Consider the following 26,872-nt stretch of genomic DNA (forward strand, 5'->3'; position numbering starts at 1 on the left):
GGTGTCGTGGTTACAAAGATTGACCTCGCTGTGGATGTCAGGAGTGAAGTTATGCGTCACACAGACTATTGCGCACAGTTTGAGTCATAACACGACAACCTGTGGCTGCACAAAAAGCATTATTCAACATGGTGGCATTGCTGTCAGGGTTCCTCTGAGCTATAATCCATAGGTAGAGGTCATTCAATGCAGTAGTAGCACTCAGGCAGCCTGAGCGAGGCATGTCATTGTCTCTCCGTATCTCCTCCACAGCTGAACAACATCACTTTGGTTCACTCTGAAATGCCTGGACACTTCCCTTGTTGAGAGCCCTTACTTGGCAAAAGGTAACATTGTGGATGCAATCAAACTGTGGTACTGACCGTCTAGGCACGATCGAACTACAGACAACACGAACCATGTACCTCCTTCCTGGTGGAATGACTGGAACTGACGGGCTGTCGGACCCTCTCTGTCTAATAGGTGCTGCTTGTGCAAGGTTGTTTCATCTTTGGGTGGGTTTAGTGACATCTCTGTACCGTCAAAGGGATTGTGTCTGTGATACAATACCCACAGCCAACGCCTATCTTCACGAATTCAAGGAACCGGGGTGATGCAAAACTTTTTTTGATGTGTGTAAAAAAACTTGCACCAGGCATCCACAGAGCCACAGAAAGGGTCCCCCACCCAATAATGCCATGTAATCATTTCATAAATGGAAACAGTAAAATTCACAAAATATCTAGGTGTAACTAGTCACAGTAAGCTAAAGTTGATCTACTACGCAAAAACAGTTGCAGGGAAAGCAGATGCCACACTAAAAATCACGATTCATTGGTTCGAGGTAAAGGAAAGAAAATTCAATCATTAGTGGGTGTTATGACGATACTAAAATATCTCAGATGGGAATTTCAAAAAGGAAGATGATATCCTTTTACCTGATACACGTATGTGAAAGATTATGGATTTGTAAAACACTTCCACTTCCTCCATTGTACATCAAGTGTATTATTCAAAAGACATAGATAAGAGAGATCCACACAGAGGGTAATTTTTCTCACACTCCATTCCTGAGTGGAGCACGATGGGAGTGACAGACGATCGTACAAAAGACCATCACGCACCACAGAGTGACTCGCTGAGTGCATACGTAGCTGTAGCTGTACATATAATGGAAGGAAACATTCCACGTGGGAAAAATTATATATAAAAACAAAGATGAGGAGACTTACCGAACAAAAGCGCTGGCAGGTCGATAGACACACAAACAAACACAAACATACACACAAAATTCAAGCTTTCGCAACAAACTGTTGCCTCATCAGGAAAGAGGGAAGGAGAGGGGAAGACGAAAGGAAGTGGGTTTTAAAGGAGAGGGTAAGGAGTCATTCCAATCCCGGGAGTGGAAAGACTTACCTTAGGGGGAAAAAAGGACAGGTATACACTCGCACACACGCACATATCCATCCACACATACAGACACAAGCAGACATATTTAAATATGTGTCTGTATGTGTGGATGGATATGTGCGTGTGTGCGAGTGTATACCTGTCTTTCCGCTCCCGGGATTGGAATGACTCCTTACCCTCTCCTTTAAAACCCACTTCCTTTCGTCTTCCCCTCTCCTTCCCTCTTTCCTGATGAGGCAACAGTTTGTTGCGAAAGCTTGAATTTTGTGTGTATGTTTGTGTTTGTTTGTGTGTCTATCGACCTGCCAGCGCTTTTGTTCGGTAAGTCTCCTCATCTTTGTTTTTATATGTAGCTGTACATATTATGAGATAGTTCAGCATCACAGCATATCATTATTCATTTTCAATGAGCTATGCATTTATCATAGTAACACAATCTCTTACTTAGCATTGTGTCCAGAAATATTGTTGCAAAAGCTGAAAACTTCATTACTGTTTATTTCTGCAACTTCAGCTGCACTCTGCAAGCCACCTTACACTGTATGATGGAGGATACATGTGATATCACTAATATTTCCCCTTTGCGAGTAATGCTCAGGAAGCCTCAAAGTAAGCTCTAATTTATCTGCATTTTCTGTCATAATCATTTTGTAAGGTGCATGTGGAAGGAAGTAATGAGCCGTTTGATTCCCCGTGGAACACACAGTGTCAGAATAGCTGACAGCAAGTCTCCCCGTGCTGCACCGTGCCCCTTTTGAAACATCTGCCACTTAAGTTTGTTATCCATCTCAACCTCCCTAATGCTCTCGCACTTGCTAAATGATCCTGTGGCAAACATTGCTACTCTTCTTTGGATGTTCTTTGCCTCCTTCATTAATCTAACCTGACAGGATCTGAAACTGATGTGCAATAATCAAACATCAGTTGAACAAATGTTTTGTAAGCCACTTCCTTTGTAGAGGAATTAATTTCCTTAGGAATTTAAAGACACAGGATGTGTCTGTAAATAAAAAAGCAGTGAAATTTGCGTGAAAATGCTGTGAGATGAAGCAATCGTTTGGATGCACTTTCATAATTTTTCTTATGTCTCGACCACACTTTTATTATTTCCAAAAACACCTTAAGGATTTCGACACTCCATTATTTTCAAATGCAGTGTTGTGTCAATCGTGTAAAATTGTTCATCGGATACATTGTATCGTGTCAACATTCTCAATAAAGAAACATTGCTGGATTGGACACAGTGATGAAGATGGTGGGGCACTGTCCCCTGTGACTTTTTCCTTTGGGGATACATTAAGGACTCTGTTTACGTATCCTCACTGCCGAGAACACTGGAACAGCCAAGAGAACACATCGTACTGTGGCTTATGTCAAACAGGTGTAAATGTAGGAGTAGATATAGCCTAACGATATTGTTCGGTCATCTGTGGCCGTACCTTGTCCATGTCCTTCTGCAGGCGGCGGCGCTCCATCTCACCCTCGTGGATGGTCTGCTGCAGGCGGCGTACCTCCTGGTTCAGAGCCGCCACCTCCTGCCGACTCGCTGACAGTGTCTCCCGTGTCTGCTGTAGCTCTGCCCTAAGCGCCTCCCGTTCCTTCTGGACTTTCAGCAATGCTACAAAAAGGTTTGAATTATACTTAACAAAAAGAATTCGTAAGTTGTGCTGTATAATTCCAACAATGTTGAAAGGAGTGTCTCAGAATCACAATGGAAGTACCACAGTGCTTGATTTTGGGCCCACTACTATTCTTTCCACCTTTCACTGAATAAACATCAGGCACAGTTGGTACTTTTTACAGAAGAAACAAGTATAGTATTAACTGTGTTACAGAGAAGGAAACAGAACAAGTGCTTTACTATGTTTCTCAAATGACCAGTTTTCTGAAAATCAAATATACGTTAATTTTGGGGCGGCAGGGGGTATATTCAGTTCTGTACAACAAATGGAGAGAGAGAGACCAATAATTGATGTAACACATGTACTGGAATCAGTAGATTTTTGGCTGTGCATATTGACAAAGACAATGGATGAAACATATTACTGAACTGTCTGAAAAATTAGGTTCAGCTGCTTTTGCTCTTCAAGTAATCCCCAGATTTTGTCCACCTGCTCAGTTGAGTGCAACGTGTTTGTCTACCGTGCAGCGGGCCTGGTTCGAGATTTCCTCCACTTGTAGACTGGATGTTGTGTTGTCCTCATCATCACTGATCGAAAGCCCAGAAGTTAGCAAGGAGAATAGTATATCTTATTTGCCAACAATAATCTTGTAGGTGCTTATTCAAGGAGATAGGCACTTTAACCACTCCCTCACAATATGTAAGGAAACTTGTCATAAGTAACCCACCACAACCGGAGAAAAATGATGAGGGCAACAGCTAGAACATCAAGAAAACACTTGACCTTTATTATTCATTGTTGAAGCTGTCAGTGGCTCAACACGAGTTCAACATGCAGCCACATAAGCTTTGAAAATTTGCAAAGTAACATAAAATGACTGGCTAATAGTACATCTAAATTGAAATATAGCCTAAAATCATATCTTCTGGGTAAATTTTTCTATTCCACAAAATTTTTTTACGAATTTATCCAAAAGCTAGCCAGCTTTCAGTCTTGTTTATGTGGCTGTGGATGACTCCACACTTCTACTATTCAACGAGTTGTTACCTTTTAAATTATTTATATTCTGCCAGAACTTTCTAACACCTTCTTCTTAAGGTGTCATATCTCCTTGGAGGTCAGGCATCATAGTGACTAATCTTGTTTCTGATTTTGTCAATCTAACCAGCTGAAGAAGTGCATCCAAACCACACTCTCACACTCTGTAGCCAAAATGTTCATCTTCTCACTACCGATCTGTTCCCTACAACTGTTCTTTCCATTATCAGTCTTAGAATATTGCATTTCTCTCCTCCCACGATATGGCCAAAATATTCAAGTTTTCGGGTTTTGATTGGGTTTTCCATTGCCTTCTCATTACTGATTTACTTTAGAATGTTTTCACCAGTAAGTCTTTGTGTCCAGGGCATTTTTAACACTCATTACAACATTCACATCTCTAATACTTCAATCTTCTTCAATTATGCCTTCCAATAAAGAATAAGGGACTCGTTTGGAATTTTAGTTGCAAGTTTAAATTATTGTCGGTAACAAACATCTCATCCTTAAAAAGGCTGGTCTAACTTGTTCAGTTCTGCTACCGATTTCCAGGATCTGATCAAGTTTATTATTGATCCTAGTACTGAGATGGTTACATTTTGATATCCTTCCAGTGGGTTTGGTACTGATAGTAATACCAGATGAGAGCTTTGCAGTTTTGCTAATAATCATGATTTGGTTTTGCTAAAATTCATTATGAGACCAAAATTGTTGTTGACCTTAATAACTTCTTAAACAGTGTCTGTAGCTGTGTTCTGCCAATACTAGTGTGTCTTCAGCATAGCACGTATTAATAATAGCTTTTAAATTGACTTTTATATCTATTTAAAAACAAAGATGATGTAACTTACCAAATGAAAACGTTGGTATGTTGATAGTCACACAAACACACACACAAAATTCAAGCTTTCGCAACCCACAGTTGCTTCATCAGGAAAGACGGAAGGAGAGGGAAAGACGAAAGGATGTGGGTTTTAAGGGAGAGGGTAAGGAGTAATTCCAGTCCCTGGAGCGGAAAGACTTACCTTAGGGGGAAAAAAGGACAGGTATACACTCGCGCGCGCGCCCCCACACACACACACACACACACACACACACACACACACACACACATTCATCCGCACATATACAGACACAAGCCTTTACAAATGTCTGCTTGTGTCTGTATATGTGCGGATGGATATGTGTGTGTGTGCGAGTGTATACCTGTCCTTTTCTCCCCCTAAGGTGAGTCTTTCCGCTCCAGGGATTGGAATGACTCCTTACCCTCTCCCTTAAAACCCACATCCTTTCGTCTTTCCCTCTCCATCCCTCTTTCCTGATGAAGCAACCGTGGGTTGCAAAAGCTTGAATTTTGTGTGTGTTTGTGTTTGTTTGTGTGTCTATCAACACACCAACGTTTTCATTTGGTAAGTTACATCATCTTTGTTTTTAGATATATTTTTCCCACATGGAATGTTTCCCTCTGTTATATTCATATCTTTCATATCTCTTTCTATATCTGATATACCTTCCCTAAAGATTGCTTCCTAATAAGTGTTAAATAGGAGTGGGGAAAGCACACAACCTTATCTTATTCCTTACATTATCTTAATGTCTTCTGATAATTCTCTGTAACAGCTGATAACATCTGTTGCAAGTATAAGTTTTCAATTATCTGAATATTCTGCAGTTTCACTTTCTTTCAATAGGTTCATCAATTTGTCAAGTCACTCTTTGTCAAAAGCCTATCCATAATCAATGAACTATATCCTGATTCATAGCTAAGTATTTTTGCATAAAAATATTCACTGGAAATAAGGTTTCTCTGGTACCCATACTACTGTAGAACACAAACTGATTTTCACTCATATTTCCATAACCATAAAGGCTAATATGTTCATTGTTGCTAAATTTAAGTTAGAGCGTTACCTAGTAATTTAATCTTTAAATGGCCAGCATGTAGGCATGCTCACAAACACATCATGTATAGACAGTCCGTAACTGTCTTTTTGATAAAGTGCTGTGTATATGATTTGTGAAACATGTAACTAACTATCTAACTTACTTTTGAACACAATGGCCACGAGATACCTGACTGTTCCTTTCGCAATTGAGCTTCTGCAGATGACACACATTCCTTGAGCTGTTCCACCTCACGTGTCATTACCTCCAGCTTCTGCTTGAGTTCACTGATTTCATCCTGCAATACAAGAATATAAAGTAATATCTAATCTTTCACCCTTTCACAGGTGCATTTTTTTGTAGCAACTCAGCAAAGATAATTTTTTGTTATCCTATTAGAACTGTGATCAGTTGACTATATTTATTTTTTGATAATTTTATTTTTCGCTTAAGGATAAAAAAATATGGTGGTACGTATATTACCACAGCTCCATTGTGAAGTATTAAAACTATAGTGGTAAATGGATTTCCTACTTCCCTTTTGCGAGTTGTTATGTGTTACCATTACACATACAAAAATAATCAACAGTGTTTTCTCTTTTTATTTTATGTTTTCTTCTACTTTATTTAAAATTTATTTGTTACTGACATTAAGATTTACTGACCACAATACTGGAATCATTATCAAGCAATAAAGGTATGAGCTGTTACAGGTCACAATAATGTATATTTCAGAAGTGAAGCAATGTGTTCCGACAACAGCTGATCCCACAACAAACAGAAACTGATTGCTGTAGTGGTTTTCATACACTTGGAGTGAACTACCACAAGATGTCAGGCATAGACAGAGAAGGTAAGACATATGCCCAAAGGCTTTGAGATACCCCTAAGTTGGTGGAAAGTATGCTTCCCAAGGACCACAAATGACACATTAATTTTGTGATAAGTATACTTCCCAAGCTCATTCCGGAAACTACTTCAGTGATAATCATACTTCCCAAGAACCATTAAAACACCATTGTTTGGTGGGATATATACTTTCCACAGTCCTGAAGGCTATATTTCACAACAAACAGAAACTGCAGCTGGTGCAGCAGACTGCCACTAGATGTCAGGAGTGTACAAAAGTGTGACCACATATTCCCTTAAAGAAATACATTTAGTGGGAACCTTATCGCCCACAGCCCACAAAAGGTTAACCCTTTTGTGGGCTGTGGGCAATAACAGGCAACATAGCAGGCAACAGCAATGATACAATCACTTACAAAGGTATAAGTGTCCTTAACACTACATATAAATTATACTGAAGAATACTGAACATGATAAAAATTATCTGCAAAACAAACGAGCAATTGGTTTTAGAAATGAACACTCATATATTGATGTTTTGGCTGTTAATCAACTAATACAAAATTCCAGAGATTCCAGCCTAACTACTCGTCTGGCATTTATAGATTTCAAAAACCAGAGAACTCTGCATGACTTCAATTCAGTAAATGGAAAAGTCTTATGAGAGATTCTTCAAGGAGATGGAAATCCAAAATGCACTACAGACATTTCTGAAAAATCAACACATGCACACAGCTGTATTGCCAGCTTTATTAACAACCAGTTTCAGTCATAAATAGATCATCTTCAAATGTATTGTGACATAGTAATCAGATGCATGACAGCCTATAACCACTATGAAGCATCATGTCACAAACGAATGTGTCAATTCAACTCTAAACCTATATGTGCTTCAGATTTAGAGTTGAACTCAAATGATGGATCAAGTGCTACGCAACATAGCAAGTACACACTGAGTCACAGCCTCAATTGCCAGAGACAGTGGCTTTTGTGTGTGTGTGTGTGTGTGTGTGTGTGTGTGTGTGTGTGTGTGTGTGAGTGCGCGCACGCACTTTCTACTTTGGAAGAAGGCCTTTTGGCTGAAAGCTCAAAGGTATAGCGGCATTTTTGTTGTGTCTGTTTGCAACTCAGTGTCTCCTCTATATAGAGTTGAACTGACTTGTTAGTTTATGACATGATGCTGGGTGGGTTGTCATACATCTGATTGTGATGTCTATTTATGACCGAATAAAGTGACAATACAATGTGTGTGCAAATCACGATTTTTCAAAAATTTCTTGCAGCTGTACTTGACCATGCCTTCAAAATAACGTACATTATTGTGACTATGATTATTATTATTATTATGTTGTCATTATTATTATTATTATTATTATTATTACTATTATTATCATTATTAGTGACTGCAGCTGCAGTAACACAGGTTATGCTGTATTACCTTTGTCGGTTCATAGTCAGTATAATTTAGGCACACCGCCAGTGCAGGCACTCAAATCATTTTAATACTAGTTGTCATACTAAAATTGTTATTTTCTTACATAATTGTGATGTAATACACACTGTATGTGTGGAGCCTTGGTCCAGTGTAAGAGGGGTCTGACGGCCATAATTAGATCAGGTTAACTAAAGAAACGAAATAAAAAATTAAAGAAATTATAAACCGTGTTATACCATTATACAACAACATCAAAATAGCAATAAATCTGGTGCAATTAAATAATTAGCAAATAATTTCAAATCAAGTTGCCTAGACTTTTTAACATATATCTGTGTCCGAGGTATAGGATACTATGTCAATTTTACAGGAGAGCAATTTGAAGATGTTTTACCATGTTCTCCCTTAAATACAGCATCACTGTGATGAAATTTGGTCAGTTTAGACTTTGAACATTAAGTATCATGTTGCTTCACATGTGTAATAGTCTTTTTTTTTAATTTGTACCAGTTTTGAAGATATATAATGGACATGGTGTTGTATACCTCTCGTAAACATATTGCATTGTGTGGCATATTGGTCTTGGTATTCAATGAATAATATCACTCAATCACATCACTTTCACTGTAAGAATATATTACATGAACAGAACATTACTCACATAGTGGTACAAGTTGCTGTATGAACATAAATGTCACATTTGGTCCTAAATCACATCTACGTCTTCTTCCGGTTAGTCGGTTATGTTTGTATTACGTGCACATTCTAGGTTCTTATAAAATGCATGACAAACTGAAGGGATATATGGCAACAGTGCCATTAAATCATTATATTTCTGCAGCGAAACAGGTCTTGTGACATCTGAGAGTTGGTTAAAATCTGCTGGAAATGTAAGTCCATGTCTGCATAACCTAACGAAGTCGGCCTGTTTTTTGTCACATCAGAAGATGTTTTGAAGTACAGAATTCCCATGTTTTCATGTTTCACTTGTAATTGCACACTCTTTGATACTAAAAATGGCCATTTCTCCACATCCATTTTCCCCTGAATAAGGGGAGACCTTTCAGAGTCTTTTGTGGCATACAGTGAATTGAAATTTTTGAAATTTTGAAGTTTCATATTATGAACAATGTACTTGCTGGAAGTGTGTCTTACCAATTTTTGCGTCTCAAGGTGTTAAAATCCTCATAGTATTCAATTTTTTCCATTTCCTCTCTATTAACACATGAACACTGTCAGCCTCCACATGGGTATGGCCTTTTAGTAGAAACTTTTGAGTTATGGTCCTAATTTGTGGATACTTATGCAATAACCAGAAAAAAACACATTATAATATTCACATTCTAATTTTGTCCACAGCAGTTGTCTGTGCAAAGTGTGATTTCTTCCATGCCACTGTCAGTTATGACACTATCAGCCCAATTCAAAATTGCTGATGTAATTTCGTTTCTGCCTTGCCCTCCTTTTGACTCATCCCACATTACACAGTTAATCGAGGAATCTGATGCATCATACAAGGTAAAATTTAAGGCCCAAAGTTTCCTTTGATAGACACTAATACCATTTGATATAAGTGGGGATGGCAAACATTTCTTAATGTCTCTGGTTAACACTTTGTGTGTTGGTGTTCCTCTTGCCTTGTTAGTGTCATTACTTTTTAGAAGGTACCTGTTTTTTGATTCATTCAGATGAGCAGTATGCTCAGCTCCAACAGATTCTGTTTCTTCTGGAGTCAGATTACTTTTCATCTCTGCCTGAAACATATCACATGTATCAGAAACATATCACATGTATCACAAGTGTCTTTTTCAGGCGGATTGAATGACAAATTGAATTGTTTATTAAAGATGTCTGTGTAAAGCCATTTTTTACCCCTTACCTCAGAGTCAATATTCTTTTGAATACAGTCATTTACGTATAGGTCATACATTTTTTGTATGTTCAGCTCTGGTCCTAAATATTTCCTGTCACACTGATCCCTACTGTAGTGACTTTCATAATGTGGGAAAAAAGAACTATGTCTCTTAATATGTTCAACAGTTTCATCAGGTGTTTTTCTGCTTGGAGTATGCCTATCCCTTTGATCTTTTCTTACTACTCCACCTGCCTCCACGTTTTTTAAAATGTTTACTACAGCTGTATTTGAGTGTACGTGTGTTAAAAAACATAATCTTGCACACCTTAACTCGTCCACCATTTGCAGTAAAATAGAGTGTTTTCTTTACACTTATTCGAGGTTAAGTTTCTTTTTCTTGAACTAATTGTACTATATAGTTCAACACACATGCCAACAAATTGCCTTTTCATATCTGTAGACATTTCCTGATGCCAGTATGAATGAAAAATCTGTCTTTCAGTTTCAAGCAGTTTTTCTGAGCATTTCATCCTACACACTTTAGCAGGAACAGTTTTTTATTGGCATATTCCTTCCACCACCTACTTTGTGTTTATGGGCATTACATTTCCATTGCTGTGGAATATTAGTTTTATTGTTTACATTCATTCCCACACGTTCATTCATTTCTAAAACTGCACAACTTTTAACAGCACTTTCACTATCACTGCTTAAGTATAAATCTTCCTCTAGTACATTCAGTATTTATGGTTCATTTGTGATAGTTTGAACATTACTGTTGCTTTTTAACCTATTCTTTGACCGATTCCGTGTACTCTTATTGTCATCCAAATCAGAACTTGTCCTACTCGAAGGTTCATAGGTTTTGTCACAATCAGTAGCACGCTGCTTGTTGTTACTCGAATGCTCCCTTACAGCTTCTTCGCTGCCAATAGTATGATAGTTAGTTGGATTAGTATTTGATTCTGAAACAAAACAGACCACATAATGGTTCCTCATCTGGTGAAATACAAATGCCTCATAAGTTATGTTATGTTTACAACCACATTATTCATTAATAACTGTAGAAAACATTATAGCTTACCTATTAAGGTGGACAAGAAGAGAATAGAAGCTTTCAAAATGCGGTGCTACAGAAGAATGCTGAAGATTAGATGGGTAGATCACATAACTAATGAGGAGGTATTGAATAGAATTAGGGAGATGAGGAGTTCATGGCACAACTTGACAAGAAGATTAGATTAGATAAGATTAGATTAATACTTGTTCCATAGATCATGAATACGACACTTCGCAATGAGGTGGAACGTGTCAGGTTAATAAAAGATGTCTGTACAAGATATTACATTACACAAAATATTGCATGACACTAATGTTTAAGTTTTTTTTCCCCATTAATTTATATCTAAAAATTCATCCAATGAGTGGAAGGAGTTGTCATCTAGAAATTCTTTTAATTTATTTTTAAATGTTAGTTGGCTATCTGTCAGGGTTTTGATGCTGTTTGGTAGGTGACCAAAGACTTTTGTGGCAGCATAATTTACCCCTTTCTGTGCCAAAGTCAGATTTAACCCTGCATAGTGAAGATCACCCTTTCTCCTGGTGTTATAGCTATGCACACTGCTATTGCTTTTGAACTGGGTTGGATTATTAACAACAAATTTCATAAGTGAATATATATACTGTGAGGTTACTGTGAGGATCCCTAGATCCTTAAATAGATGTCTGCAGGATGACCGTGGGTGGGCTCCAGCAATTATTCTGATTACACGGTTTTGAGCAATGAATACTTCTCTACTCAATGATGAATTACCCCAGAATATGATGCCACACGAAAGCAGTGAATGAAAGCAGGCATAGTAAGCTAATTTACTGAGATTCTTATCACCAAAATTTGCAATAACCCTAATAGCATACGTAGCTGAACTCAGACGTTTCAGCAGACCATCAATGTGTTGCTTCCAGTTTAACCTCTCATCAATGGACGCATCTAAAAATTTTGAAAATTCTACCTTAGCTACAGACTTCTGTTCAAAGTCTATATTTATTACTGGAGTTGTGCCGTTTACTGTATGGAACTGTATATACTGTGTTTTATCAAAATTTAAAGAGTGTCGGTTTGCTGAGAACCACTTAATAATTTTGTGAAAAACGTCATTTACAATTACATCACTGGATTCTTGGTTTTTGGATTTTATTACTATACTTGTATCACCAGCAAAAAGAACTAACTTTGCATCTTCATCAATGTGGAACGGTAAGTCATTAATGTACACTCCTGGAAATGGAAAAAAGAACACATTGACACCGGTGTGTCAGACCCACCATACTTGCTCCGGACACTGCGAGAGGGCTGTACAAGCAATGATCACACGCACGGCACAGCGGACACACCAGGAACCGCGGTGTTGGCCGTCGAATGGCGCTAGCTGCGCAGCATTTGTGCACCGCCGCCGTCAGTGTCAGCCAGTTTGCCGTGGCATACGGAGCTCCATCGCAGTCTTTAACACTGGTAGCATGCCGCGACAGCGTGGACGTGAACCGTATGTGCAGTTGACGGACTTTGAGCGAGGGCGTATAGTGGGCATGCGGGAGGCCGGGTGGACGTACCGCCGAATTGCTCAACACGTGGGGCGTGAGGTCTACATCTACATCTACATTGATACTCCGCAAGCCACCCAACGGTGTATGGCGGAGGGCACCTTACGTGCCACTGTCATTACCTCCCTTTCCTGTTCCAGTCGCGTATGGTTCGCGGGAAGAACGACTGTCTGAAAGCCTCCGTGCGCGCTCTAATCTCTCTAATTTTACATTCGTGATCTCCTCGGGAAGTATAAGTAGGGGGAAGCAATATATTCGATACCTCATCCAGAAACGCATCCTCTCGAAACCTGGCGAGCAAGCTACACCGCGATGCAGAGCGCCTCTCTTGCAGAGTCTGCCACTTGAGTTTATTAAACATCTCCGTAACGCTATCACGGTTACCAAATAACCCAGTGACGAAACGCGCCGCTCTTCTTTGGATCTTCTCTATCTCCTCCGTCAACCCGACCTGGTACGGATCCCACACTGATGAGCAATACTCAAGTATAGGTCGAACGAGTGTTTTGTAAGCCACCTCCTTTGTTGATGGACTACATTTTCTAAGCACTCTCCCAATGAATCTCAACCTGGTACCCGCCTTACCAACAATTAGTTTTATATGATCATTCCACTTCAAATCGTTCCGTACGCATACTCCCAGATATTTTACAGAAGTAACTGCTACCAGTGTTTGTTCCGCTATCATATAATCATACAATAAAGGATCCTTCTTTCTATGTATTCGCAATACATTACATTTGTCTATGTTAAGGGTCAGTTGCCACTCCCTGCACCAAGTGCCTATCCGCTGCAGATCTTCCTGTATTCTTCTCCACAGTACATCGATGTTGTCGCCAGTGGTCGGCGGAAGGTGCACATGCCCGTCGACCTGGGACCGGACCGCAGCGACGCACAGATGCACGCCAAGACCGTAGGATCCTACGCAGTGCCGTAGGGGACCGCACCGCCACTTCCCAGCAAATTAGGGACACTGTTGCTCCTGGGGTATCGGCGAGGACCATTCGCAACCGTCTCCATGAAGCTGGGCTACGGTCCCGCACACCGTTAGGCCGTCTTCCGCTCACGCCCCAACATCGTGCAGCCCGCCTCCAGTGGTGTCGCGACAGGCGTGAATGGAGGGACGAATGGAGACGTGTCGTCTTCAGCGATGAGAGTCGCTTCTGCCTTGGTGCCAATGATGGTCGTATGCGTGTTTGGTGCCATGCAGGTGAGCGCCACAATCAGGACTGCATACAACCGAGGCACACAGGGCCAACACCCGGCATCATGGTGTGGGGAGCGATCTCCTACACTGGCCGTACACCACTGGTGATCGTCGAGGGGACACTGAATAGTGCACGGTACATCCAAACCGTCATCGAACCCATCGTTCTACCATTCCTAGACCGGCAAGGGAACTTGCTGTTCCAACAGGACAATGCACGTCCGCATGTATCCCGTGCCACCCAACGTGCTCTAGAAGGTGTAAGTCAACTACCCTGGCCAGCAAGATCTCCGGATCTGTCCCCCATTGAGCATGTTTGGGACTGGATGAAGCGTCGTCTCACGCGGTCTGCACGTCCAGCACGAACGCTGGTCCAACTGAGGCGCCAGGTGGAAATGGCATGGGAAGCCGTTCCACAGGACTACATCCAGCATCTCTACGATCGTCTCCATGGGAGAATAGCAGCCTGCATTGCTGCGAAAGGTGGATATACACTGTACTAGTGGCGACATTGTGCATGCTCTGTTGCCTGTGTCTATGTGCCTGTGGTTCTGTCAGTGTGATCATGTGATGTATCTGACCCCAGGAATGTGTCAATAAAGTTTCCCCTTCCTGGGACAATGAATTCACGGTGTTCTTATTTCAATTTCCAGGAGTGTATATCAAGAACAGTAAAGGACCTAAGACTGAACCCTGTGGGACCCCGTACTTGATAGCCCCCCATTTTGAGGAATCAGCTGTTGTTTTAACATTACATGAACCACTTATTTCAACTTTCTGCATTCTTCCAGTTAAGTATTAATCAAACCATTTGTGCACTGCCCCACTCAAACCATAATGATTTAGCTTATCTAAAAGAATTCCATGATTTACACAATCAAAGGCCTTTAAGAGATCACAAAAAATACCAATGGGTCATGTCCGGTTATTCAGAGCATTTAATATTTGATCAGTGAAAGCGTATATAGCATTTTCTGTTGAGAAGCCTTTCTGAAAACCAAACTGACATTTTGTTAGTACTTTATTTTTACAGATATGGGAGGTTACTCTTGAATACATTACTTTCTCAAAAATTTTTGATAGAGCTGTCAGAAGAGAGATTGGGCAGTAGTTGTTGACATCCGACGTATCCCCCTTTTTCTGCAATGGTTTTACAATGGCATATTTCAGTCTATCGGGGAAAACACCCTGCTCCAAAGAGCTATTACATACGTGGCTGAGAATCCTACTTATCTGTGGGGAACAAGCTTTTAAGTACTTTGCTGGAAATGCCATCAATTCCGTAAGAGCTTTCAGTTTTCAGTGAGTTTATTATTTTACTGATTTCAGAGGGAGAGGTTGGTGGAATTACAGTTGTTTCAAACTGCACAGGTATAGCCTCTTCTGTTAGTAGCCTTGCCTCATCTAGTGAAGATCTAGATCTTGTTTTCTCCACAACGTTTAAAAAATGATTATTGAAAATATTTTCAATTTCTGATTGTTTGTTAGTACACTTGTCATTCAGTTTTATGGCACTAAAGTCTTCCTGTGCTCTTGGTTGCCCTGTTTCCCTTTCAATAATATTCCAAATTGCTTTAATTTTATTATCAGAGTTACTGATCTCAGACATGATACACATGCTTCTGGACTTTTTAATAACTTTTCTTAGTACCGCACAATAGTTTTTATAATATCGAACAATTTCGGGGTCAGTACTCCCTCTTGCTGTTAGATACAGTTCTCTTTTATGGTTGCAAGATATTCTTATTCCTTTAGTTAGCCAAGGTTTTTTGTATGTTTTCTTGGAATTATGTTTAACTATTTTCTTGGGAAAACAATTTTCAAATACCCTTAAAAATGTATCATGAAATAAGTTATATTTCAAGTTTGCATCGGGTTCCTTATACACTTCATCCCAGTCTAGCTGCTGTAGACTTTCCCTAAAGTTTGCAATATTTATATTTTTAATTGAATTCACTGCTTTGAAAGTCTGATTTGATATACTGCATGGAGCTATGTCATGTACTGTAACTAGCTGTGCACCATGATCTGAAAGACCATTCTCAACAGGATAAGCAATTATGTTCTTAAACTTATCTTGGTTTATAAAAAAGTTATATATCAATGTACTGCTGTTTTTTGTTATCTGTGTAGGAAAATCAATAGCGGAGCTCAAATTGAAAGAACTGAGTAATACTACAAGGTCATTCTTCCTATTACACTCTTTCAGCAAATCAACATTGAAATCCCCACAAATGATAATTTGCTTCCCCCTGTCTGACAGATAGCACAACAAAGCATCCAAGTTTTCTAGAAATAGCTGTAAATTCCCTGAGGGAGACCTATACACTGTTACAATTATGGAAGTGCCATCATTTAGTTTAAGTTCAGTGGCACATGCTTCCATATATTGCTCTACACAAAATTTTTTAGTTTCTAAATTTTTTACACTGTGGAAGCTTTTGACATATATGGCAAATCCTCCTCTCATCATATTATCTCTACTTACATGTGCAGCTAATTTGTACCCATTGATGCTAACCTTTTGCATATCCAGTGACAATGTGATGCTCAGACAGGCATAGTACATCTATTACATTCTCAGTTTCTATATCTTCTAAACAAAGCAGAAGCTCATCAATTATATTCTTCAATCCCTCAATATTTTGATGAAATATACTAACATTATTTTTCACTTTACTTTTGTGAGTATCTCGAACTTTTTGAACATCTTTAGTACTTGCCTGGCTGAGTTTCCCACTGGACACTGATCTTACACTAAAAAAGAGTTTCCACCATGAGATGTAGTTCCTCCCCCCTTTAAATTTCCTGTTATCAGCCCAGCCAGTTTACTCTTCCCTTTCTTGTTGAGTTGTAGGCCATGTCTAGTATAGTCCCACCTACAGAGTGAGTCAACAGGAACCACACCAATGTGTGACCCTGCACCAGATCCAAGTAACTGTTCCAACTCCAAACTAACTCTCCTGACAGCTCAAATGAGGTTGGTCGTGGTGCTCCAGAACTGACACAAACCCAACACTGGTATGACTCGATCCTGATGCAATCTTTGCCAGGTCACACTCTATGCTGTATCCCGGATCTCTGTCAATACTGTTGCCCAGCCCACCCACAATAACCACGGTATCTTCCTTAGTAAAGCCTCTACATAGTGAACCTAAATCCTCTGTAACCTGCCCCAGTCCAGCACTAGGTTTGAAAAAACTTGTGATCTGGTATTCTGACCCTAATTCATCCTGCAGAAGTTGGCCCACACCCTTTGCATGCGAACTACCTAGCAACAAGACTTTCTTTCTCTTTGCAGACTTCCGTACATTCTTATTCAATTTGCTGCTGAAAGCTTGTTGAGCCCTGTCTACATCTACTTCTGTGAGAGGCTCATCAGTTTCTGACTGAGGCAACAGGTCAAACCTATTTTGTACATTAATAACAAAGCTGTCAGAAGAATTTCTTGGCCTGTTCCTTATGCCTGTTGCCACTTCCCACCCCTGTTTACCCATCTCCCCCCTTAACCTACCCAGTTCTCGCCTAGCCACATCTAACTCAGCCTGACGGGCAGCAATTTTCCCCTCTTGTTCCACAATCTTCCTATCTCTACTGCATAGCCTACAGAACCACTGATGAGTCTCGCTCATTTTCCCAATTCCCACGCCACTACAATCACCCCAATGAAAAGTTACTACATCCATCACACCAGACCCCAGAGCTAACGATTCTACGGCACGTCAGGCACTTTACACTCATGGTGCAAATCGATTTTAGTGACAGAAAGACAATTAAGTTACCGGAAAACAATGAAAACACGTGTACGAAAAATTAGGCCTATTCGCGACTATGTAAACAGTGGTTCAGTAGTTTTTTACTGGAAATTACTTAAGAGATGACGATACTCTACAGATATAAAGGGGCAGCAAACGTATTTAGCACACTAAACTATCAGTAAATGCACTTAAAATTGCGGTATGAAGTTTAATCTAAAAGTTCAAAAGTTCGGCCTAGCCGCGATATGTAAACAAAACGAACTTTACATGATTACTGTGAAAATACGCGAGTAAGACAAAAACCTTTTATGGTACACTTGACGAGCACTATAATTAACGTAATAAATTAGTTTAAAGTGTTAAAAACAGTTTATTACTACTTAAATTACTTATCTTGTACGAGAGCTGTGACTCAGCCGCAGAGACCAGTTGGTAGGACATGTTCTGAGGCATCAAGGGATCACAAATTCAGCATTGGAGGACAGCGTGGAGAGTAAAAACCATAGAGGGAGACCAAGAGATGAATGCACTAGGCAGATTCAGAAGGATGTAGGTTGCAGTAAGTACTGGGAGATGAAGAAGCTTGCGCAGGATAGAGTAGCATGATAAGCTGCATCAAACCAGTCTCAGGACTGAAGACCACAACAACAACAACATTGAGGCAGCACTATTACTGCCTTTAAGTAATGCCATAATTTTGTACCCACAAGAGTTTGGATTCATAATTATTAAGTTGTACGAAACACACACTGGAGGTAATACTGTCAAATCCCATATAAAACTGACTGGACTGACCTCAAGTTTATTCTAGTACCACCAGAGTGTGCAGACGTATACAGTAGTATACAGTGCTACGTCCAGATGGTGTTGTATACCTCTAAGGTAAAGTGGACTCTGAGTAGGGGACAAGAAACTCATACGATTGTGCCATAGCATCCTATACCTCCGACCCACAGATATCTAGATCATGCCTTGCACGGGTGAAAATAAAACTGTTTCAGCTCAAAGGAGTAAAAATTGATGACAGCAGAACATTACAGATGTTATTATTGCTGATGATATTTTAATTGTGGATGAGAAATGTAGTAACTGAGTAACACACGAAACTGATCCAAGTAACACAGATGTAGCTTTAATTATAAACCTCTGAACAATAATGGAAATATGCCTCTCTTGACTCCACACATAACAAGACACAGAACAACTGATATGAGTGGCACAAAGTAGAAGAACACAAGAGACAGCCAGTCAGCATTACTCTGCACATATAAAGGCACGAGTCGATGATACACAGTGTGCCGGAGACAGTGCCGTGTGGGCACTTTTATAGGTGCCTCTAGTGGCCGGCCTGCGATGATTCGGTCAGTGGCTGATTTAAGTACACGAGTGTGGTGACATTACATTCGGTGCATTCACACTCATATTCACTACTAGCAGTACACAGCACATCAAAATACAGGCTGCAATTCTAACACATGAAACTGATCCAAGTAACACAGATGTAGCTTTAATTATAAACCTCTGAACAATAATGGAAATATGCCTCTCTTGACTCCACACATAACAAGACACAGAACAACTGATATGAGTGGCACAAAGTAGAAGAACACAAGAGACAGCCAGTCAGCATTACTCTGCACATATAAAGGCACGAGTCGGTGATACACAGTGTGCCGGAGACAGTGCCATGTGGGCACTTTTATAGGTGCCTCTAGTGGCCGGCCTGTGATGATTCGGTCAGTGGCTGATTTAAGTACACGAGTGTGGTGACATTACATTCGGTGCATTCACACTCATATTCACTACTAGCAGTACACAGCACATCAAAAGACAGGCTGCAATTCACTATTCGTTAACTGAATTTTATCTGCTCCAATTACTATTTACTGACATCAAAAATTAAAGCTAAAGTAGTGGAAAATCAAAAATGGATAAAACCTTCACAAGACAAGAAACAAACACATACATGCTCACATGTACGTGCACAACTCACACTTGTGCAGCCACCAGGTGCTGTGGCTAAGTGGCCTCGTGTGTGATAGTTTTCAGTGTTTAAATTTGTATGTGTTTGTTTCTCATCTGATGGAGGACTTTTTCTGAAAGCTGGTATTGTCAAACTCTTTACTCCTAAAAGTGCCTGTCTGCTGCTCGATAATTCTACGTGACGAGTAGCAGTCTATCACAATTTGTACTATCAAAACCGAAGTAATATCATTCGAAGGAAAATTACCCAAATAAATAAATAGTAAATTTGATAATAAGTCAGTCGAACAAGTTTCTCATTTTAGCTATGCAATTTTAGCAATGTCAGTCATGACTATGACAAAGATAAAAAGATAAAACTAAACAGACCCCAAGCTATATGTGGAACAATTAATGCAACGTGCAGGGAAAAACAAGAATACCAACAGAACCCAAATTTTAAAAAGTACTTCTTTATGGAGGCAAGGTAATAATTACAGCTTTATGAAAGTATTAACAAAGAAGTTAACAAATTAGGTAAATTTCATAAATTATGATTTGCATAGTAAAAGAGAAATGAGAAATAAATTAATAATAAAATTATAATACAGAATTACAGGCCATTACTTATTTTCATTAGGCAAAATATACTGCCTGACGAAAAAACTGAGAGGGTATTATTTCAGCCTGTCAAAACACGGTGCCATGATACTGTCACATTAGAGCTGACACTCAAAATCGCAGGACGTCTGTGACGTAACTTTGTGCTGTCGAGAGTTTGCTCAGTCACTCCCTGCCGTGAACTGAGGTCGTACCCAATAGAGGTCACACCCAATAGGTCCCTCACAATGAAAATGGGCATATCACCACTGTGCCTCTCCAAAACACTGCAAGAGTGGAACCTCTCTCCAGGGTGCCACCGTAGTTTCCTACAGTGGTCATCCGGGGTAGTGCAGACGAGCAATTCATCACCGAACACATGTGACAGCACCTGTTAGGTGTCTTATTTCTGCTAGTCATGTCCCACTCCAAATGCAGGTGCGTTAACAGTGGTACGGTAATTCACTAGTCTGGGTTTTGCTAGTCTCGAACCGTCAGTGCAGGACAACAGAGAATGTTACAGTGGGTCCACTACTCATTCTCGGACTGCAGGTGCTCAGTACGTGCTCAGTGCACAATACGATGATGCGCTCAGTGCACAATACGATGATCCTCCCTCGCAGTGGTCAGATGTGGTCGACTGTAACCTCGGCGACAGGTACGTCTGCCTCACATTCCCACGCAGTCCGATATCAGACCAATGTCGCATCAGAATGCCCCACAAATACAAATATCGCTTAGTTCGACCAGCTCACCGAATGTACACTCACGGTGAGGCTCCTTTTGAGCTCTGTCAAGTGCCCACAGTGCCGTCTCTTACGAGTACGTGACTGCTCCGTGACCTTCATGGCGACCACTCGGTATCTGACATTCACGGTCCTGGTGTACCCTAGGTGAATACAGGGTTATAAATACAAAATCAAGTAGGGGTAATGCAGGAGTAGGTTTAATAATGAATAAAAAAAATAGGAGTGCGGGTAATCTACTACAAACAGCATAGTGAATGTATTATAGTGGCCAAGATAGACACGAAGCCCATGCCTACTACAGTAGTACAAGTTTATATGCCAACTAGCTCTGCAGATGACGAAGAAATTGAAGAAATGTATGATGAGATAAAAGAAATTATTCAGGTAGTGCAGGGAGACGAAAATTTAATAGTCATGGGTGACTGGAATTTGACAGTAGGAAAAGGGAGAGAAGGAAACATAGTAGGTGAATATGGATTGGGGCTAAGAAATGAAAGAGGAAGCTGTCTGTTAGAATTTTGCACAGAGCATAACTTAATCATAGCTAACACTTGGTTCAAGAATCATAAAAGAAGGTTGTATACATGGAAGAATCCTGGAGATACTAAACGGTATCAGATAGATTATATAATGGTAAGACAGAGATGTAGGAACCAGGTTTTAAATTGTAGGACATTTCCAGGGGCGGATGTGGACTCTGACCACAATCTATTGGTTATGAACTGTAGATTAAAACTGAAGAAATTGCAAAAAGGTGGGAATTTAAGGAGATGGGACCTGGATAAACTGACTAAACCAGAGGTTGTACAGAGTTTCAGGGAGAGCATAAGGGAACAATTGACAGGAATGGGCGAAAGAAATACAGTAGAAGATGAATGGGTAGCTCTGAGGGATGAAGTAGTGAAGGCAGCAGAGGATCAAGTAGGTAAAAAGATGAGGGCTAGTAGAAATCCTTGGGTAACAGAAGAAATATTGAATTTAATTGATGAAAGGAGAAAATATAAAAAGGCAGTAAATGAAGCAGGCAAAAAGGAATACAAACGTCTCAAAAATGAGATTGGCAGGAATTGCAAAATGGCTAATCTGGCATGGCTAGAGGACAAATGTAAGGATGTGGAGGTTTATCTCACTAAGGGTAAGATAGATACTGCCTACCGGAAAATTAAAGAGACCTTTGGAGAAAAGAGAGCCACTTGTATGAATATCAAGAGCTCAGATGAAAACCCAGTTCTAAGCAAAGAAGGGAAAGCAGAAAGATGGAAGGAGTATATAGAGGGTCTATACAAGAGCGATGTACTTGAGGACAATATTATGGAAATGGAAGAGGATGTAGATGAAGATGAAATGGGAGATATGATACTGCGTGAAGAGTTTGACAGAGCACTGAAAGACGTGAGTCGAAACAAGGCCCCGGGAGTAGACAACATTCCATTAGAACCACTGACGGCCTTGGGAGAGGCAGTCCTGACAAAACTCTACCATCTGGTGAGCAAGATGTATGAGACAGGTGAAATACCCTCAGACTTCAAGAAGAATATAATAATTCCAATCCCAAAGAAAGCAGGTGTTGACAGATGTGAAAATTACCGAACTATCAGTTTAATAAGTCACAGCTGCAAAATGCTAACACGAATTATTTACAGACGAATGGAAAAATGGGTAGAAGCCGACCTCGGGGAAGATCAGTTTGGATTCCATAGAAATGTTGGAACACGTGAGGCAATACTGACCTTGCGACTTATCTTAGAAGAAAGATTAACGAAAGGCAAACCTACGTTTCTAGCATTTGTAAATTTGGAGTAAGCTTTTGACAATGTTGACCGGAATACTCTCTTTCAAATTCTAAAGGTGGCAGGGGTAAAATACAGGGAGCGAAAGGCTATTTACAATTTGTACAGAAACCAGATGGCAGTTATAAGAGTCGAGGGGCATGAAAGGGAAGCAGTGGTTGGGAAGGGAGTGAGACAGGGTTGTAGCCTCTCCCCAATGTTATTCAATCTGTATATTGAGCAAGCAGTAAAGGAAACAAAAGAAAAGTTTGGAGTAGGTATTAAAATCCATGGAGAAGAAATAAAAGCTTTGAGGTTCGCCAATGACGTTGTAATTCTGTCAGAGACAGCAAAGGACTTGGAAGAGCAGTTGAATGGAATGGACAGTGTCTTGAAAGGAGGGTATAAGATGAACATCAACAAAAGCGAAACGAGGATAATGGAATGTAGTCAAATTATGTCGGGTTATGCTGAAGGAGTTAGATTAGGAAATGAGACACTTAAAGTAGTAAAGGAGCTTTGCTATTTGGGGAGAAAAATAACTGATGATGCTCGAAGTAGAGAGGATATAAAATGTAGCCTGGTAATGACAAGGAAAGCGTTTCTGAAGAAGAGAAATTTGTTAACATCGAGTACGGATTTAAGTGTCAGGAAGTAATTTCTGAAAGTATTTGTATGGAGTGTAGCCATGTATGGAAGTGAAACATGGGCAATAAATAGTTTGGACAAGAAGAGAATAGAAGCTTTTGAAATGTGGTGCTACAGAAGAATGCTGAAGATTAGGTTGGTAGATCACATAACTAATGAGGAGGTATTGAATAGAATTGGGGAGAAGAGGAGTTTGTGGCACAACTTGACAAGAAGAAGGGACTGGTTGCTAGGACATGTTCTGAGACATCAAGGGATCACAAATTTAGCATTGTAGGGCAGCGTGGAGGGTAAAAATCATAGAGGGAGATCAAGAGATGAATACACTAAGCAGATTCAGAAGGATGTAGGTTGCAGTAGGTACTGAGAGATGAAGAAGCTTGCACAGGACAGAGTAGCATGTAGAGCTGCATCAAACCAGTCTCAGGACTGAAGACTACAACAATAACAACACCCTCTCCCAATATCATTACCCGAGGTGCTGCATCCTTATGAAGAAGAATGCAATTTGGCAATATTTGTTCTTCTCAGAGCCAACACACATGAGTACATCAATTGTCTTATTGTATGTAGAATCTGAGTTTTCTTAGAAGATGATGTGGAGCCTCTCCTGTGCTCAATGCTGTTTCTGGAGCACCACTAAGAGTATGCCTCTCTCACCTACTGCACAAAGGGAAGGTACAACAATAGTCACCGTGACAACATTCTGTGGTTCTCTGGTAATCACAATGTACGTGTGGATACTTGTCTTGCTGCAAACGAGCCCATATCCAGATGTGAGGTACGTGACATTACTTGCACAGTATCCTTATACAGGGGATTAAAGAAAAGTATTTCATACTGGGTGATTCAGAAATAAAGAGTAGATTTCAATTGCTTGTTACACACAAGCTATAAAAAATAGAAACACACCGTGCATGTCACTGGACAGAGGAAGGTTCAAAGTTTTGACACAGCTGTGCTGTTCTTTGTTTGTAGTAACATGCTGATTACACCACAATAAACATCATTTTCTGTGTTGGAATTTGGACAAAGTCCGTCCACTGTTCAGATACGACATGCATTCTGCCACTTATATGGGAAGGAGCTGACTCTGTGCAAGAAAATTTATGACTGGAATACAAGATTCTTGGAAGTCGGTTGCATACGTAAAGGGAAGAGCACTGGTCAGCTGTGCACACCTGATGAAAATGTCAAGTGTATCCTAGATGCGATCACACTGAGTCCTCAGAAGTCTCCGAGATGGGCAGTCGAGAACTTTGACTTCCCCTACCAACAGCGAGGCGTGTTCCAAAACGATGCTTACGTATGAAGCCTTAAAAATTGCAGTTATGCAGAATTGCATCCCTGTGACCATAACGGATGGTACGAATTTTGCATTTCAGTTCTCCAGGATATGGCAGAGGGCATATTTTCTAAATGATTCATCTTTTCAGATGAACTTTACTATTGGTTAAAGTGGACTGCCATAATGTAACTATCTGGGAGTCACAAAATCCTGACGGTGTCATTGAACGACTATGTCGCAGCTGGTGGAATGTGAAAGAGACTCACTGAAACTGAATGTGTTTTGTGCTGTCCCTGTTCACAAAGTATATGGACCTTTCTTTTGTGCAGGGAAAATTGACATAATAATGTCATACCTGGACGTGCTTCAAAATTGGTTGTTTCCTCAACTTAATGAAGATTCCAATGATCTAATTTTTATGTATGGCATTGTCCCACCTCATTTTCACCCTGAGGTGTAGCATTATCTTAACAACACCATCCCACAATTCTGGATGGGAAGAGGTGAACAACAAGATCTTGTACATTTCTCTTGGCCTCCCAGTTCACCAGACACCACACCTTGCAATTTTTTTTCTATGGGGGTACATAAAAGACAATCTTCATCCCACCTACACAGTTATTCTTCAAGAGCTGAGAAATCAAACTGTTGAAGCTGTTGATTCACTAAACAGGAACACCTGTTAATTCATGTGAGGAATGAAATGGACTATCATTTTGATGCTCCTCAAGTAACACAGTGCTTCTGCCGAGTGTCTGGTACAATGTTTGTGGGAACATAAAACTTTGAACCATCCTCTATCCACAATTTGTTTCTATCTTCCATAGTTTGTCTGTAATAAACAATTGAAATCTGTTCTCTCTCTCTCTCTCTCTCTCTCTCTCTCTCTCTCTTTTTATTATCAAACTGTATTGTGGTAGTATGGAAAAAATGTCCAGTAAACATGACCCTAAAATGCTATAAGAGTTTGACATCTTCCCTACTTTTAAACACATCTCTTCTACTGCAAGTTCTTTGCTATTATTAACAACCTACAGATTGCAATAAACAAACGAAGACTATTCCTCTCTTACTGTCTAGAGATACAACACACAATAAATATATGTTAGTGTTGTTACTGTAAACTGTATTCACAGTTCTGGGTAAGTGCAGTGCATATGTCAGTTCTAATGGAACCTGTTAGTATTTTGATAAGTGTGTGAAGTGCTTTCATACTGTAGTTTTATCCATGTATTTACCAGCATAATGGAAGCCTCGTACAGGAAGAGGTAGATGTGATCTTCTGTTGTGGCCTGTCAAAAAGAAGCAACCATATCGCCCAAGTCCTGTACAATGAAAAATATCCAGAATGCATGGTACTACTGCACAATTATTCACTGGTCTTTTCTAATGCCTAGCAGACTCTGGCTCCACAGCTCTGACAATAACAGATCATGGCGGACCTCACATCTTTGTTACTCCTGTTGTAGAGAAGTGAATACTGCAATGTATGGAAGAAGACCCTGGATTTAGTGTAGAATTACTTCATCTATCTGGGTTGGTACTGCATAGTCTGGGTGATCCCACACAAACAGTTGCTATATCCATATCGTGTACAGCATGTCTGGGCTATCTGGCCACAAGATCAGTATGACAATATGCACTTTTGATAATGGCTGTTGCTAAGATGTGATGTAGACCAATGTTTTGCAGCAAAGATACTGTTCACACACAAGGCTAGTTTCACACATGCCTGGATTGTCAATTTTCAAAGCCAACATATGTTGGCTGGTGCAAGTCCGCACACAGTTGAAGGAGCAAGGAATCAGTGGTGATTTACAACGTATGGGTAGAATTATTGGTGATAGCCTAATAGGCCCTTACGTACTACGAAACATGTTGACTGGTGTAAGATATTGCCAGGTCTTATCAAATGAATTACCTAATCTGCTAGTGGACATAACACTCTAACAATGACTGAAAATGTGGTTCATGCATGATGGAGCCTCAGCCCATTTTCTTTGAAATGTGAGAGAATACCTCAAATAGACATTTAATCCTCAATACATTTGTTGGTGCGGTCCAGTACATTGGCCAGCTTGTTTCCTTGATCTTAATCAATTCATATATTTGCATGTGGGAGTGGGGAGCAGGCGTATGGTTTATTTTTATCATTTTTGAAGTCGAATGGCAACTTGTAAGAAGCCACAAAAAGTACCATTTCAAAAAAAAAAAGCAC

The 26,872-nt window shown here is 40.1% G+C and overlaps 1 protein-coding gene across 1 annotated transcript in view; it reads right to left on the bottom strand.

Moving 5' to 3' along the window:
- LOC126425216 (cilia- and flagella-associated protein 58-like) overlaps positions 1 to 26,872 on the bottom strand; it is a gene marked incomplete at its 5' end in the record, with an annotated part of 256,944 nt that overhangs the window by 88,587 nt on the left and 141,485 nt on the right. Inside the window, 2 exons of the mRNA XM_050088172.1 lie at positions 2,829 to 3,007; positions 6,123 to 6,231. Of these exons, the coding sequence (XP_049944129.1) occupies positions 2,829 to 3,007; positions 6,123 to 6,231 (288 nt within the window). The remainder of the gene's footprint in view (positions 1 to 2,828; positions 3,008 to 6,122; positions 6,232 to 26,872) is intronic.

This window comes from Schistocerca serialis, chromosome 10, assembly GCF_023864345.2.
Source record: "Schistocerca serialis cubense isolate TAMUIC-IGC-003099 chromosome 10, iqSchSeri2.2, whole genome shotgun sequence".
NCBI lineage: Eukaryota > Metazoa > Arthropoda > Insecta > Orthoptera > Acrididae > Schistocerca > Schistocerca serialis.